This window comes from Lichenostomus cassidix, chromosome 7, assembly GCF_008360975.1.
Source record: "Lichenostomus cassidix isolate B80296 chromosome 7, HeHo_3.0, whole genome shotgun sequence".
NCBI classification, from domain to species: Eukaryota; Metazoa; Chordata; class Aves; order Passeriformes; family Meliphagidae; genus Lichenostomus; species Lichenostomus cassidix.
Genome location: NC_139488.1, coordinates 33,035,101 through 33,048,462, shown reverse-complemented (window position 1 = coordinate 33,048,462; position 13,362 = coordinate 33,035,101). Strand labels below are relative to the sequence as shown.

The 13,362-nt window shown below is 36.5% G+C and overlaps 1 protein-coding gene across 1 annotated transcript in view; it reads left to right on the top strand.

The window, feature by feature from the left end:
- Window positions 1-13,362, top strand: part of LRP1B (LDL receptor related protein 1B) — a 613,981-nt gene that overhangs the window by 521,215 nt on the left and 79,404 nt on the right. Inside the window, exons 59-60 of the mRNA XM_085067137.1 lie at window positions 1,622-1,803; window positions 3,417-3,616. Coding sequence (XP_084923263.1) covers window positions 1,622-1,803; window positions 3,417-3,616 — 382 coding nt within the window. The remainder of the gene's footprint in view (window positions 1-1,621; window positions 1,804-3,416; window positions 3,617-13,362) is intronic.

Below are 13,362 nucleotides of genomic sequence, written 5' to 3'. Positions count from 1 at the left end.
CCCTGGTGATCTCAGTGACTGGAATAGTTGAAGTGACTCTCCAAAGGAAAAATCAGCAGAAAGAAAGACTAATTATTTTGGTTTATGCTGTAGTGTAGTATTTAGACAACTAAGCCACTCTCTGAATTTTCAGAGTTATCCATTCCTACATGAAATGTCCCTTGTCACAGTGCAGCAGTTGCTGCAATGACACATTTATAAACTGGTAGAAGTGTTAGTGTGAAGGTGTTGTTAGAAAATAAAGCATCTGATTGCCATTAGAAAAACAGTGTGTGCCTGAATTTAACTTTTTGAAAAGATTTTATAAGGTGATAAATTACATAACAACCTGAGAAGGTGCTTTTACATATTCATAACTCTAAAATTGATTTAAGGTGTCTCACCATATCCCTTCTTATCTTAAAGGCTTTTCTGTATCTTCAGATGGTAAATAAATTTAGAACTAGCACATTCAGTTATACATAATACACGTGAAGTTTATACTCTGTCGCACATGCTGCTGGTGATGAAGATGACAATAAATTAGAATCTACACCACAGTAATAAACCCATTATTAGTCCTTAAGAAATCTCATAAATTTTCAGGTATTGTGGGATTTTTCTGACGTTCTAGTTGCAGAGACCTAATCAGGATTTAATCAAGAATAGAATAGGTCAGGATAGACCTTCTCAGGAAGAGCATTTTCAAGCCTAGAAGAAATTGGACTCCAGTGATTGTGAATATTCAAATATTACTGAACACTTGGCGTGAAGTACTCCCAGACAAGCAAGACTGAGTCATGCAATCATGATGAGGTTTGCAATCACTTCTTTCTAGAGGAATTTGTTCAAGTTCCAGAATTATCCAAATCATCCAAAACCCTGGGAATAACACATCCCTGTCAGTAGTGTGTAGGCTATCAGTAGGTGACTAAATTGCTTCTGTCTCTGAGCAATGCAGTCCTTTTGAAATTTAACTAATTCTCGGGGAGTTCCTCTTTCTTCTGCCATGTGAATGTTGGAAATAAGAGCACAGTATCTACTTTCCAGCCAGGAATTTTGGTCTATAACTCTTTGAGTGCTCTTATGGGCTCTCTGTCACGATGACATATGGCACTACTGTGACATTAAAATGAAGGATATGCTGATGGGGACTGGGGAGAGAAATGGGGAGCTGAGAAGCAGATGTGTTCAAGGGCACGCTGTGGGGAGAGAAACATCATCTCCACTCTGTTCTGTCAGACAAAATATAGAATAGCAAAGGAGAAAAAGGTTGGTTTGGTGTGATTTTTTTTTTTTGTTATTTTTACATTAAGAGAAAAGTAGAAACTTAAGATGAAAAATGAAATATTGGAAGTTTTTAAAAGTTTGTGCATAATGCAGAGGAGTTGGGAATTTGCTATTTACAATATCATGGTATTCTCCATTCTCCCTTACTAGGAGAAAAGTATCAGAGCTACTTAAGAAGTGTCATTATCTGAGAAACCTCAGTGTTTAGCAGTGAATAATACCCATTTTTCACATGTTTTAGTCATTGTATCAAAATCCAGCCTCTCAACATCGTGGTATCAGTACCTCTGGAATTGTTGTTCCTTTTTCCCAGTATTTGGATGAATAATTTATGTAATTTTTGCTTTTCCAGGTAATCCACAATACAGCTGTTCCCAATGCCCTGGCTGTCGATTGGATTGGGAAGAATCTCTATTGGTCTGATACTGAAAAGAGAATTATTGAGGTGTCTAAACTCAATGGTTTGTACCCAACTGTCCTTGTGAGCAAGAGAGTGAAGTTTCCCAGAGATCTGGCCTTAGATCCTCAAGCTGGGTATGAAGCAGCCAATTTTCAGTAATTCCTATTTAATCCTAATTTGATATTAAAATGTTTTTTATTTAGAAAATAGATAGGAAAACTACTTTGGGTTTTTTTTTTGTTGTTGTTGTTGTCTTTTTTAATTTAATATTCAGTGATAGGAGAAAATCATTAAGTTGGTCTGGACTCTTCCTAAACAAAGGAAAGCAGTATATTCCATTGTATAGAAATGTAATCTATCTAGTTAACTATTTTTTAGATAAAAGCCATTTTCTACCACTTTTTGGAATGGGAATTTAATTTTCTTTTACCTGTACCCTTTCTTCCTCATAAAATTTAGGAGGGATGATGAAGACCGTTGTAAAATGTCTTCAGGGTACCAATACATGGGGTCTCTCTTTGGTTGCCTGGACATCCCTGAGCATACAAAAATCACCCTAAAAGTTAGTACAGAGTCCCAGTCTTTCAGGAAGGCTTAGATATAATATATGTAATAAACTTACTGGGCTCCTGCTCAGTGGGTAGAGACAGCTTTCCAAGGTTCTGCAGTTTTTTTGGGTTGTTTTGTGGTTGGTTTTTGGGGGGTTGGGTTCTTCTTTTGTTTGGTTGGTGTTTTGTTTATTTTTTTAATAAACATATGTATTTTTAAAATTTGTTTTAGTATATAAAGTTCCTGGAAATAAAAAATTTCAGTGTTTCAAAATTTGAATTTCAGAATTTTAAATGCTGTGTTATAATTTCAAGTGGTATTACTTGTATTTTAGCTTATTTCTCATGGATGAGAAATGCTTAATGAATTCTACTGCTGATTCCATGCAGTTTGTTTCCCAAGAAAACGTTTTCTGTTGGAGTCAGTGGAGAAAGTTCCCTTTCTCTGCTGCTGTGTTGTGCTCTGTGTTGTGGTTAAATAGCATATTGAGGGAGAAATTGCTGCTCAGCTTTCCAACAGTCTTTCTCAGCTCTTCACCCATTTTTAAACTCTGTTTTTGAGGAACTGTTCTAATGTTTTGGAACTTGTACTTCTTGAAGCAATTCAATTTGCATTATCGTGGTTGTTAACAGCAAATAAGGTTTTGTAATATGTGTTTAAAAAAAAGTAGATGTAATACCATATTTCTGGTAAATTTAGTAGTGATGCCATTTATTCAGGATGTGAGATTCACAGAGTCCAGTTTTTTTTAAAATTTTTTCAAAATACTGCAAATTGTAAGGTATCAAAACTAAGCAATTTAAATGCACTTTTTACTAGACCATAATTAATTTAATAAAATCACAAGTAGCATGAGGACTCCAAACCCTTTACATTCAGCACATTACTTATTTACAGACAGGTCTTGAAAAATGCAAAGATTTGTCTGGAAGGTGGAAACATTGTAGAGTAATTATTCTGATTTATTCTTGATAGCAACTAAATAAATAAATCATTGAATCATAGAATGATTTGGGTTGGAAGGAACCTTAAAGATCACCCAGTTTGATACCAAACATGAGCAGGAATGTCATTTACTAGAACAAGGCTACTCCAAGCCCTGTCCAACTTGCCTTGGACACTTGCAGGGATGGAGCAGCCACAGCTTCTCTGGCCAACTATTACTGATATAATTCAGCTGCTGTGTTTTGTCTCCCAGATACTTGTACTGGATTGATTGCTGTGAGTTTCCTCACATTGGCCGTGTTGGGATGGATGGATCCAAGCAAACTGTGGTTATAGAAACACAGATCTCCAGACCTATGGCTCTTACCATAGACTATGTCAACCACAGACTGTACTGGGCTGATGAGAATCATATTGAGTTCTCTGACATGGATGGGTCTCACAGACATAAAGGTTGGTCAACTTTTTGTTGAGTTTGTTTTTCTTTTTCACCATTTTTAAATCAAAGGTGCTTTCCGTGTCATGTAATTATGTAAAAACTGTCCTTTAAAACATTTGTGCAACCTTTCTTGTGATGTTTTCCTTTTATCAGTATTATAAAAGCTGCTTTTAATTTTTCTTCTCTGTTATGGATATGAATAGTTTTTAAATATGCAGTGGTGTGTTTGTGGAAAAAAATGTCAAGTGGAAACAGAAACTCTTGAAACAGACTAAGCAATGTGAGGCAACCCTGTCAATTTTGTAAAAGGCATATATGGACATGTTCTTTATTAAGTTCCAAAGTGAGTGAAACTTGGTGTTAAAAGTAGGAAGGATATATCCTGTGTGCCATGAGTCAGAACAGGGCTGAAAGCAGCTTTTCTCCCACCTCAGAAAGGCTGGAAATGTCCATTAATCTGCTTAGCATGAGAGCAGTATTGCAAATGTAATTTGGGGCTTTCCTGGTAGATGGCTGAAATAATAACTTCTGAAATACTTCTGTAATGAACTAATCTTTATCCCTGTGTTTTGCTTCTCACCTGACAGGTAATTAAAAAGCTTGTGTCATTTATCTATAAAGCATTTAAAAAAAAAAAAAAAAGTTCTACACTATGATGAATAGTTCTCATATTCCAAATCTTATAATTAAAGATCTTTCATTTTAATTCAAATATATGAAAGAGTATCAGTCTGCTGAGTTTTTGTTGGGGTTTTATTTGAGATGAAATTGTTACCTGACCTCCTTCCACAAGCTTTACCCAAACCTCAGAATGGCTTCTATGCTGGTAAAACTTCATGGATTTGGGGTTTTTTTGGCTTTTGTCTCATACTGGGTGCCTCCAGGTTTTCTCCAAACCACAGTTCATTAAATAACTACTTTATTTTCAGATCGAAACTTTGCTGTGGGAAAAAAAAAAAAAAAAGAAAAGCAAAACAACAAGTTTTCTAGCTCTTATATTCATGACTTGTAAGTTATAAATACATCATGAATTATTCAATGGTAGTTATTTGAGATGGTAGATTGGAGACACTGTAGCAGTAGCAATGAGAGCTGTAAACATTCCCATTAATCCCAGAACCAAGTTCCATGGTTTTTTGGGATGAACACTGGTCAGTCCTAACCTGCTCACCTCAGCAGCACTCGCTCAGACATCCCCCCAGCTGGATTCGTGCTGGCAGTCTGTTCTTCTGACAGATGGAACAAAGCTCCCCACTCCTCTTGATGTCATTCCCCGTGCTGCTATCCTGTTATTTTCATTCTCATTAAATTGTCCTCTTACTCATCTTTCTGGATCATTCAAAGGAAAGAATTAAATAGCCAGTGTGCCTCTCTTAGCCCTAAACTGACTGCATTGGTCAAACCTTTCACAGTCTTCTCTTTCAGCCTGAGAGTGTCAGAATTTTTCTTTCCCAGAAAATGTCCTCTTGTCTCTAAACTCACGAGATATCTGCAAAATTCCAGTCATAACATCTTCCATGCCCATTCCCTTGGTCTCCAGCCTGTGGGGTTCTCCTGCACAATTGGATCAAATCAGCTTCAACTGCTGAGTAACTATTCACAGAGTTAATGTCTTCCCCTGAGGATACATAATCCTGGAGAAGAAAGAAATTTGTCACAATGCCACAGCAAATTTATCCAAATTTGATACCAGCAAAGTATCTGATGCAAGCTCCAAAAGCAGCAGTGGCTTGGTGTAAAGCTGCTGTCATGCTGCTTCTGAGGATGTGTCTCTCTCAAGTCCAGATGGTGTGTAAATATTCAAGCCATAAGAAAAGAGCTTTGGGAGAAAGATCCTGAGGTATTGAGATGATGTGAAAGCAAGAATTTCTCCTTAGCTAAACATCATAGAGGACGAGACTGGAAGAGACCTCATGGATCACCTAGTCCAACCTTTCCAACTAAAGCAGGGTCTAGATGACCCAGAACTCTATCCATTTGCAGCTTAGAGGTGTCCAATCCACCATTTCCCTGGGGATATTATTCCAATGGCTGATTCTTCTCATTGTGAAAAGTTTTCCTCTTGTCTTCAGCTGTAATCTTACCAGGAGTAACTTGATTCCATTACCCCTCACCTTTTCCATGTGAAAGGGGAGTCTCCTCTTCTTTCCAGCCCTCCTTTAAAAGCTGGAAGGTGATGGTGAGGTCTCCCCTCAGCCTTCTTTCCTCAGGAGTGAAAAAACCCAGTTCTCTCAGCCTTTCCTCACACAGGAGCTTCCCAGGCCTTGTATCATCTCTGTGGCTCTTCTCTGGATCCTCTCCTTCCTGCCCACACCTAATGCTGTTTGACACCTTCTGTTGTCAGGAGTTTCACTCAAAACATCATTTTCAAATCAAAATCAAGTGTTAGAAAAGTCTCTGTGGATTTAACAAATAATTGGTAGCATTCTTGGTGACTGGAACAGATGAAATACTCCCATGGGTGCTCCAAGGGGAGCTTTGAGTGTTTTGCAAAAGCTCACATGTAAAAGCTTCAGTTAGAGTATTTTCCTTGCCTTCTCACTTTCTCCTGGAACAACCAACCAAATAAAATTTTAATTTCTTCATAGTTCAGCACAAGACTAGAAATATTTTGGAAGATGAAATTTAGCCATTGTAAAATAATTATTTTAACATGGGAAATTCAAGGAAGCTCAGTGTTTGGAATTGTGATCCCCTCTGGCTTTCTGATATCTGTAATCCCTGTTGATAAGCACTTAAATGAGAAAGATTAGGTTTTATATCTTGTGATAAGTGTGTTCCTCGAAGGCATGTTTTTCACAGGGATTTCATGGTCTCTTTTCCTTTGTCATTTTGGACATTTTGTGTTGTCAAAGTTAACTGAGGGGAGATGGTTGAGTTTGCTCTTATATTTTGTGTTTTTAAATGGGGAAGGATAAAGGCACAGACATGGTGACCACAAATTACATACTCATGGAGCAGAGAGAAAAGCCTGAATGGGAATGCTGTGAGTGATGCAATCTGAAGTGCTGGTTATGGCAAACTAAGCATTTTCTCACCTGTGTCTGTGACCTCTGAGAATAAGGCTAGCTTGCTGTGAGTTTTTTGATAAAAATAATTTTTTTTATCTTTAATTATCTGATACAAAATGTATCAGAAAATGCCACTGAGATTTCACAAGATCCAGCAAATAAGTAACTTCTCAGAATGAGTGGATTTCCTATCATTAAGGGATGTTATGGTTTGAGACAGAGTGCAGTGCTCTGTGCTCCTCATCAGAGACTTTAGGATAAACAGAACAATCTTAGGGTAATTACTGACATGCTGTCTGTTGAATCAAGGAATGGTTATTAGATGCAGTGGGAGTTTACATGTATTTAGATCTTAGTGTTAACACTTCCATCAACAAGTTTGTAGGTTGTTTTTTCCTTTCTTACAAGCCGTAAAGGTTTTTCAGGAGAAGAGAAGATCTGGTGCTTTTCTCTTGCAAAAGCTCCTCTCCATTTCAATAGAGGCTTTTATAATGGGCTTTTATAATTGCCAGGAGAGTCCTAGTAAGAATTTTGAAAACATGCTAACTAGGCCAGAAATCTCAGAGTCCTTGGGAGCTCCTCTTGACACTGGGGGCAGTGATGTCCTTGCTTAGCTATTTGAAGTTTAATGCTTGGTTATGTAAACTGTCTTTAGAGCTTAGCCAGTTCAGCACTGCAGCATTCACAAATGTTACACCCTGTAAATGATTGAGCAAGCACTGAAGCACTGATCTGGCTAAGCACTAAGCTGGTTTACTTAAGTGAGCTTTAAAAAAAAATTAAAAATAAAAAATGTAAGAATTTGTCAGACTTAGCTGCTTTTGGTTCCCAGTGCCCAGGGGAGATGCAAGCTGCACAATTCCCTGGTTATCTGGTTGCTTCATGCAGGTTTTCCCATCCTTCAGAGCTCTTCAAACCCAGAGGTGCCACCATTCCCCCATTTCACTTTGAAGATTTCAATGTAATGAAATTATTAGAGGGACATCTGATAGTCCAGTTTAGGGAGTACAGAAACTTCTCTGAGATTTTAAAGGATACTATTTAGGAAAAATTACTCTGATTCACCTATATTAAAGGCAATTCCCACAGTTACATTACTCTAAGGTTCCATAGAACATAGGTTCTCCAATTTATGGAGCCCAGTTTATGAAGATTGCCAGCAGGTTGGTTTCTGTATTTTTGACAATATGCTTCAATTCAATTAAATAATAAACTTCTGAAAATAGTTTTTCTACATGCTTATTAAAAACTTAGTGGACTCTCACTTTAAATTTCCACCTGAGCTGGACATGTGCCATCACAGATTTTAAGGGATGGACATTACCTTCCCTGCAGTTGTTCCTGTCACAGAGCAATCACAACAGAGAACATAAACCACAGATACTCTGTTTTCCCCTGTTGGTATCAACACAAAGGAAAATGAGAGGATTCTGATGAAGAAAGTTGCAGTGTTGAACAGCTCCCATGGCTGCAGTAGAAGATAAATGAGATAAACCAAAGGGGCTCAGGAGTTTATGTCCTCACAGTTGGATGATGGCAGGAGAGGGAAAGATAAAGGAAGGAATAGCTTGGGGGTCATGGAAATGAATATTGCAACCAGCAGCTAGACATGACTCCAAGGTGAGGGCTTGGTAGGCAGGTAGAGAGGCTCTGTAAATCTGAAAAATAATTAAAAAACCCTTTGAAACTCACTATCCCACTATAAGTTGTTCTACTCAAGTAGTGACTTGTATATATTTGAGAATAATATCATTACTTCTCTGTACTGCCGTGGAGTAACTGGCATATAAACAACTGCTCAAAGTGACTTTAAAAAGTAATAAAGCATTTTAAAGTGGGACAATAAAATATTTCATTCCTAGTTTTAATCAACTGAATTTATAGGCAGATTTTGGAAAATCCATGCATCTCTTCTCACGGTGTTGTTATATCTAATAGTCAGCTTTAATATCTCAAATACATTAGTGCCTTAAGATGTTTCAATTTAAGTTTAAATTTCCTGCTTCTTTAGTGATAGCAGTTCAGGGATGTATAACAAGTTTTGTGTGAGTTTATTGTACTGAAATATTCTTAGTTTTCACTGTTTCATTACATTTTTATACTGGCAAAATATCCCACCCATTAATGCTAGGACTTGTATCTTCCATTCTTTACCCAATGTGGATGTGTGATGCATATATTAATTTTGCAGAAAGAAGTATTTATGCATGCACATGTTGTTATTTAAGATATGAGTAATAGCATCCTAAAACTGTATGTTTAATTGATTTTTTTTTAATGTGTAAAATAGCTACAATTACTGCACCTAATCTATATAGTCCATGATTTTTTTTTTCTGTTCATTGAGTTTGACAGGTTTAAGTTTTTAAACAAAGTGTCAATTTCATAAAAGTAATAATGATTATAAAATGTCTCATCTTTAAAAAATAATATTTTAATGAAATATACTTAAATTTAATTTTATCTGTCAAAACTACATACTTTGTCACAAGCTTAGTAGAGATAATCTTATTGTCATTATTCATTATTAATTTTATGGACTAAGCACTTCAAATTCTTTATCAAAGGGAACAAGCATCAGGAGTAAGTAGTATAGGATATAAAAAAGTATTGACTGTATGAGAGAGGCCTCGAGTTGAATGTAAAATGAGACAGAAAAAGCTACCAGGGAGTTCCCATGGAAAGAGGACAGTGGAGGCCAATAATTGCTGCAGAAGAAAAGATCAGCAATTTCCAAGTTGATTTCATTTTGGAGGTTTAATTGCTATTTTCTTATTAAGTGTTTTGTTCTTCCTCGATGCAGTTTGTCTTTGGATGGTTTTTAATCCTTCCCAGGAGATTACCACTGGTGCCATTTAGATCAAGATGTCAGTAGGCTTTTTATTTCCATTCTGTTGCAGTTCAGAAAATCAAGTTTCAGACTGTGGATTTCCAAATGTCGCCTGGTTTTTCAGGTTTGATCACCAATGTAAATTTTCTGGGTTTGGGTGCCAAAATTCTTAAACAGAATCTGCTCTAATGCCAGGGGGAGGTAGAAAGTCATTTAAATTGTTGCTTAACAACAATTAATTACCTTTAGAAATTGCTTCCCAGCCCTGGCACTCTAGCTGGGTGAAGGAATTTTTGGGAAGAGCATGGCAGCAATCTTTCACCCCTTCTGTTCTTGTAGATTTTGCCACAAGGGTTTCAGTCCCTTGTTTTTGGAAAGGGAAAGGATGCATCTCCATCTTGGAAGTGATCTTCTAGACATGATAGGGCACTGTTAATTTTGCTTGGTTTTGGGGTTTTTTTCTGTTAGGAGTCAACATTTGTTCTTTTTAAGGACACTTTTTCTTGGTGCATTGATTTTACCACCTGGCAATAAGACTTTTTTTATTATTTTTCATATTACAGTATTTGCTTTTACTTCTGGAAATACTTGTGTTGCAATAAGAGTCAAGGGATGCTGGACTTCCCTTCTTCTCTATGGATTCTCCAAAAGCAATGTTTTCTAGCTAAGAAATCGTAAATGGAATTTTTCATCCCTGAAATCAAATGAACATTTTTTTTATGCTTAAGTAAATGTGCTCAGAAAATATAAGGGAAGCAGAGTTCACAAAAGAGAAAAATAAACATTTGTATCACAAATATGACTTACAGCCTATGAATTTATATTCTTGGATCAAAATTCATACAAAATGTAGGAGAGAGAGAGATATAAATTTTAAGTCTGTCATGTTTCTCGTGTCTACATAATCATGTTCCCTCCTGTGGCTTTTCTCTTAAGTTCATGCAGCACTTTATCTCCCTTTATTATGTTATATATTGTCATTTTTATTTGTCTTCAAGTATCTAATAACTTTTATTTCCCACCACTTCTGAGCTGTTGCAAGCCTCCTCTTTTTTTTTTCCCCTTTTATTACCTGCCTGTGTTTCTTCTTCCTATTTTCTGCAGCTTTGTGAAAAGCCTGTGCATTCCTTCTCTTCTCTACCTCCTCTCTCTCACCCTTTTTCTCATCTACTTGTTATTTGGTCAAGCACTGTTTGGGATTAGCATTCAGTGGAAGAGGATCCATGATTTATGGATCAAATGAAACACCACTAGAGATTTAGAGGTGGCAGTGAAAGACTTTCAGAAAAGGAAGAATTGCACTGAACTTGCCCATCTCTGGTAGGAGGAGGCTGTGGTAGGGAAAGGAATCACAAAAGTCAATTTTTTATCTTTAACACAACATACTTCTTTCTCACTGATGGTTGCCAAGTCGACATCTTGATTAAATGTTTTCAAATAGGTGATGCTGAGGACACAGAGGTGCTTAGTTGTGACAAACCTGTCTTCACCTTAAATTTGCACAAAGTGGATTGGTTTTGCAGTTCTTGCTAAAGAAAGGGGAGCAGGGAGTCTTGCTTTCCTGTTTCAAACTGATTCACTGCACAGTTTGCTGTAGGGTTGGTAATTAATATTGCAATGTTCCACTCCTGTGTGTCATTTGTGAGGAGGTAGATCAGCCAAAGCTTTTTTGAAGTTACAGGAGAGACTGAAGGAAGTGTTTCTTCTACTCCATACATTTATGAAAAATAAATATTCACTGCCTGAAGTTTTGCAAAGCCTGAAACACTGATGTCCTCAAAGGCAAAGAATAAAGAGCATGGGAGACTATTTTACTGTTCCATCAGAAAATCAGATGTTAAAATCACCTCAGCTTTCTGTTCATTTCTGTTTGGTCATTCAGAGCTGATGGGAACTGCAGGTTCTGTAACCTAGAACATGTCAGCAGTTCTGATGTTCCCTTGCTTATAAAATACTAAAATCCAAAGAAAAACTGTATTCAGCTGCAATAGAAGTATTCCTTAAACTGTAAAGTAAGTCAGAACTGGTTGCTATTGAATGCCTGCTTTTAGAAATTTCTCTCAGGCTTTACAGCTGTATCTTCTACAAGAAAATACATTGAGTTTTATGGACAGCTTAGAAGAAATTTTATAAGTTTATTTTTTTTGTTATGTAATTATTATTAATTCTTATTTCATATTTTTTATATTTTTATGGTCAGCATAGAATTGTTACAAGAAATATTTGTCCAGTGATGCTGTACTTATTTTCTGTGTTTTACTTCAAGTGGATTTTTATTTGCACATATTTACACTATTCGTTGCTTTCTTAATTGATTTTTTAATAACTTTCTCTGGGTTTCACAACACATGTAGCTTTTACAGCTTTAAATGCTGCCAGTTTGTGTTGATCATGACCTAATAAAAAGTTAATGAAGAAACCCATTAAAATTACAAAGTTGCTCAGAAATAAAAAAATAGTGACATGGCAAGCTGCAGCCTGAATCTGTGAGTGTTTAAAGCATTCACAGTTTCAAATTTACACCTGTAAGTGGTAATAATGGGGACCCAAGTTTTCTAAAAACAAATATATTTTGTCATCCTTCTTTTAAAGAAGATAAAAAGGAGAAAGTGTAAGATTTCTTGCATTGTTTCTGATAAGGTGTTTATTTTTAAGATGGTTGAAAGAGTTAAGCTTTTAAACCTGGTGCTTACAGCTTTGTGAAAAAAAAAAAAAAAAGAAAATTGTACTTGAGTCAATGACCAGTTTTCTTATGTGCAGTGTTCTAACTGTAATATTTAATATTTATGCCACACACTTACTTGGCTTCCCTCTTAATGCAGTGTGATGGGACAATTCAGGCAGTATATGTGAATCTCTTCAATCTTCTTCAGTTCATGAATACAGAGTTTCAGCTGGATTCTGATGTATGTCCAATTCACTGAAACCAGGATAAATTGTATGGCAACACACAAACCTGTACAGGAACAAAAAGTTGGCATTTGTTGATATATCTATGCTTAGGATTTGGTGTTTGCTTCCTGGATAGCCAAAATATGGGTGACTCCTAGGTGTGTTTTTCATTGGTGGGCAATAATAAAGATGATGAAATCAAAATAATTTTTCAATGTAAATCCTCTACATTAAGGCTTTTATATGCCCTTTTATTCTAATTTTAATCTTACCTTTGATGTGAAAAAGAGAAAACAGGCAAATAAAATATGGCATTTTTTGTCTCCAGAGGATGGGGACAGTTGACATCTTTAATTTGATGGCAAAAGTAGCAGCAAGGGTCATAATTGATATGAGCCAATATTGTTTCAGAACTGAAGCAAAATAAAGTAGTTGTTTTTATGGAAAGCTTCTGGGCTTCATCCAGGGCAGCATTTTCTCTTTCTGATGTTCCATCCTGCTTCTCCTCTCAGCCTGGTTTGTGTTTCTCATAGGAAATATTTCACAATGGTATTCTACAGATCACAGAAGTTATAAGAGCTTTTCTTGTGCTGTACTGTGTATGAAACTGGCAAAGTTGCCTCTGTAATGAGTGCCAAAATTGAGATTTCTTCGGACTTTGATTTCTTGGAAATGCTATTAAGCTCTTTCAAAGGATATCACATTGTTGTTTCAGTGGGATAGATATGATGCATGGAGATGTAAGGAGGGACAATAATTCCAGGTGTAAGAAGCAAGGTCTCCTTGACCAGAAGGCAACATCTCCTACCCTGGAGTTCAGTCCTGGGAGGACTATTGGATAGAAAATTGAATTTGTTACGTTGTTGTTCCATATACTTAGTATCAGCCATCAGATCTCAGTGAGCTAAGAAATGTTCCTACAGGAATTTGAGATTTGCCAACTCTGTCAGAACTTTCCAGGTGAAAAGATGCAGAAAACACGGTAATGGTGTTCAGGATATGCTGGTTAAAAGTGACAGTCAGCTGC